The 4,063-nt window shown below is 47.0% G+C and overlaps 1 protein-coding gene across 1 annotated transcript; it reads right to left on the minus strand.

The window, feature by feature from the left end:
- Positions 1–716: 716 nt before the first annotated feature.
- LOC123940246 (cysteine-rich C-terminal protein 1-like) lies at positions 717–1,007 on the minus strand. The gene has a single exon (XM_046002835.1). It carries the CDS (start codon positions 1,005–1,007, stop codon positions 717–719), a length of 291 nt encoding a protein of 96 aa, XP_045858791.1.
- Positions 1,008–4,063: the final 3,056 nt, after the last annotated feature.

A 4,063-nucleotide genomic window follows, 5' to 3' on the forward strand; every position in this document is an offset into this window, starting at 1 on the left:
AGTTTCAGGGAATACAGCAGAGCAGTTAGGAGTATAAGCCTGGAGTAGGACACCCAGTCTTCTCCATCATCCACTGGCTGAGCGACTCTGAGCAAGTCACTTATTCTTGGTTTCTCTTCTGTAAAATGGGTTAAAAGCACGTACCCACACTGAGTCATTGCAAGAATGCTGTGAGGTGGTGCATGTCACGTCAAGTCCTTAGAACACTGTTTGGCTCCATTTGTGATTTCTGCTATCATAATTAAGTACAGGAAGCCACTCTCGTTCAGGCATGAATTGATTTTTCTCCCTTTCAGATATGCCAAGCCACCGCTAAGTGAGAGGCAGTGAACAGGGTAACAGAACACGATAATAAACACATGAATGGAAGAACAACAGGAAAAAAAGAGTTCTTGAGAGGTAGAAGCTTTATTATGACATGAACATTTATTAAGCACCAACTGTGTGCAAATCCCTGCAAACGGTAGGGTCCAATATTCCACACATGATGCTCAGATTCCAGGGGAGAAAAATCACACGGGGGTCAAAGAGTTTGGTGGGCCTGAGAACAGGGTGGATTTTGGAACATCCAGTGCAGGTAGGTTTGTGGGGGGGCGGGAAATGGAGGCACACCCCAACCTAGCCCCGCGCGGGAGCATGGTGACATGCAGCACGGACTTGGGTGGGGAAACAGGGCTCAGAGGCAGCCTCAAGCAGCTCACAGGGTGGCGGAGGCCTCAGCAGCCACCACAGCAGCCTTGGCTCTGGACGTTGCTGGAGCTCTGGCTGCCACCCCCGCAGCAGCTGCAGCACCCGCTTCGACGCTGTCGGCGGCGCCTCCTGGGGAAGCAGCCGCAACCGCTGGAGCCACAGCAGCCTCCAGAGCCACAGCAGCCACCGCCGCTGGAACCACAGCAGCCACAGCAGGAAGACGAGGCTGTGGGTGCAGGAGCGGGACACGGAGCAGGGCCCTGGGAAGACCCCTTGGAAAAGCCTTTGGCGGAAGCCGCGCTCTGCTGGGAAGACATGGTGGAGCTCAGCTCGTCACAGTGAACCTGGAAGACAAAAAACCTTTTACAGGCTAGCAGGCCTTTCCACCCCAACACCTGAACTCAGGGCTTTAGAGATGTGGTTGGCTTTGTGAGCAAGCTAGCCTGGCCTGGTGCAGGGGAGAAAGGAGGGGAAGCAAAGAAACACACCCCAACCAGGTGCTTCCAGTGAGTTAAAGAGGCATAAAGCGGGAACAGTATGTGTAGAATCAATGGGTTTCCATTATCTCTGAAGAAAATAAGGACCACTCAAGTTCTCCACAGTGGAAGCTAGAGAGAATATAATGGAAATTTATCTGCATGATCTAATCCAAACTCTTCCTTTGGCTCTCTTCTCCCATTTTCCTGTGACCACAGACCTTCAAGTGCTGTTCACATAGTTATTAGCATTGTATAAACACTCCATCAATTAGAAAATACCCAAATCACACATAAGGACCAGCTACCTGGGTCTAAAGAACCCACAAATACAAGAATCATGTCCTGGTCATCATTCCTGCCTATGGCCCATTCCCAAGTACAGGGAAAAGAGTGTAACAGTCTACATAGTGGTGTAGAAGATGGAAATACATCCTAGTCCAGGGAGCCAAAGACTAGGGTTCTAGCCACATTCTGCTAACCTTGCAGAAGTCACCATCCCCAGTCAGGCCTCCATGTCCTCATTGGTACCATGAGAGGTTGGCTCACTTCAAGCCTAAGGCATGGCTCTGCCTCCTCCTACCCTCTGCCTTCAAATCTAGAACTATCCCCGAGGTCCTGCTTGGACACTTACCAGACCCTGGCTCCACTGGAAGACTCAATTACTTCTCCAACTGGAATGCGGCACCTGCTAGGCAGTGGACTGAGCAGTGTCCAGCCAGAGAACCTTTTATAAGATTGCAGTCAGGCACTGCCTCTTGGGAGGGACCCATTTCCCAATAGACATGGTCAGCTGATGCTCACATCCTAGAGACATTCATCACTCAGGTAGCACTGTAGGTGGTGCACGTGGGTATTCAAGTCACTTCACAGAGGTGCCAGGATTGCTGTGGCATGTTTACTTTCCAAATAAGTCACTGTCCATAGCTGGGAGGGCTGTGTGTGTGCTAGGAGAAGTTATGGGGGCTCAAGTGGGATTTGGGACCTCTCTTTAGGACCTGTTCTCTTTAGCCTCTTCTACAATACACACACACACACACACACACACACACACACACACACACACTTCTCCCATTCTCACATCCATCCCTGTGTAGTCATTTACTTGGTGGTGGTAGTGTACCTGATTTATTATCTTGCTTTGCATCTCTCTGACTCTTGGTCCTTGGCTTTTCAATTCAGGCCACAGGCTATATGAAAAACCTGCTGGACTTCATCTAGAAGCTTCCAGATAACACTGAGTTAAGATGATGATGGGGATATACCTATGGGAATCCCAATGGTGATTTCTCTCTGTCATTGGAAACAGGAAGAAAAACCCAGACAAAGTTATGGAAACTTTAAGACCAGAAAAGCTGTGAGTGTAGTCAGGTTGCCATATCCCCATACAACCCTGGAGGCCTAAGAGAAAAATGCACAGGATGCCTGGCCCAATTGCAAAATGCTAAGCCAGCTTGTGGGACTCTTTGCTCCTTACTCCCCGCCCCCACCAAAATCCTTTTGAAGATAGGTTCTCCTTGGAATCACTGGCCAGAGGAAAGAGGAAGGAAGGAAGGAAGGGAGGGAGGAAAGGGAAGGGACAGAAAGGAAGAAGAAGGGAGAGAAGGATGTCAAGCCAGGCCTTTCCTAAGGTCCAAAGTGTCCATGAGAAATGGTGCTTTTAGAAACTGAGTTTTAAGAACTGGGGCAGTTTGGAGGTTAACTGGCTTCAGAACTTTTTACTGAATGCAAGCACCCACAATCATAAGATAAAAGAGAAACCCAAGACTAAGAATTCAAGTGTTGATGGTTAAGTGACAGGTTGGAGGTAAGTGGGCGGGGCATGGAATCGTGGAACAGAGAAAGAATGATCAATCATGAAAGATACGTTTCATCTAACATACTTTAAGAGCCTGATTAACAAGTTGTTTATACCTGGGGGCACCTGTTGGTGAGTACAGGTGAGACATTTTAAGAGGTAAGGTCTTATTAGAATAGAGAAGGAAGTGATGAAGTAACAAGACCTCTGGGAGAAGGGATCTCTACTGGGAGATGACATGGGCAAGTGCAGGAATGGTCTATGAACAATTCTACAGACTCATATACTAACTTACTTCATCTAACACTGTTAACTCATATCAAAGGAAAAGCTAATTGTTCTTCTGGTCTATTAAAGACTGATTTGGAATTATCATTCCTACATAAACTTTCTGAGTATCTCCTGAAGAAATCAGCATATTCCTAAAGAAAATGGAAAACTCACCACTGTGACTAAAGCCTTCCTGTTTCCCCTTAACATACATGCACACACACACACACACACACACACACACACACACACCACAGAGACAGTGTTTGGTGGAGGAGGATGCCCTTTTGGTTCTGTATACAACCCATACTTTCAGGATCCAGGGAAAATGGGCTCAGACATTTCATACCTGCCTCCTAAACTCACTCCCCCAAATCCAACCCTCTCCTCTCTAGTAACTGATAGAAGTACCTGGGATTATAACCATCAGAAAAGTAAAGGGTGTTTATTTATTGGAGCACTTGAATGAGCACTTAAAGAGACCTTATCCCCATAACTAGGAGATAAAGTCTTCTTTTAACTATCACCCATGCTTGAAGGAAACCCCTTTTCAGAGTATCTCACATCATTGTGACCTTTCTGGGTATCACCATCCTCCCCTCTGAAAACCCATTCCTGACTCCCCTCATGAAAAGCTTGTGTCAGGGCAATAGTCTCAGACATGACTCTTTCCTTCGAGGCTAAAGTTTCCAAAATCAGAGCATAAACATGAATATTGTTTCCCAGAAATCTAAGAAGCTTCAGTGCCAAAATCTTCTTCCCAAACTGAATTGTAATCACTTGCACTTAAGAAAATGGAAGGGGAGAGGGCTTTATGGAGGTGTGTGAA

The sequence above is a fragment of the Meles meles genome, chromosome 1 (assembly GCF_922984935.1).
Source record: "Meles meles chromosome 1, mMelMel3.1 paternal haplotype, whole genome shotgun sequence".
Lineage (NCBI taxonomy): Eukaryota > Metazoa > Chordata > Mammalia > Carnivora > Mustelidae > Meles > Meles meles.

Excerpts from the sequence above, each read along its gene's own strand:
- LOC123940246 (XM_046002835.1), bottom strand. The coding sequence starts at position 1,007 with ATGTCTTCCCAGCAGAGCGCGGCTTCCGCCAAAGGCTTTTCCAAGGGG.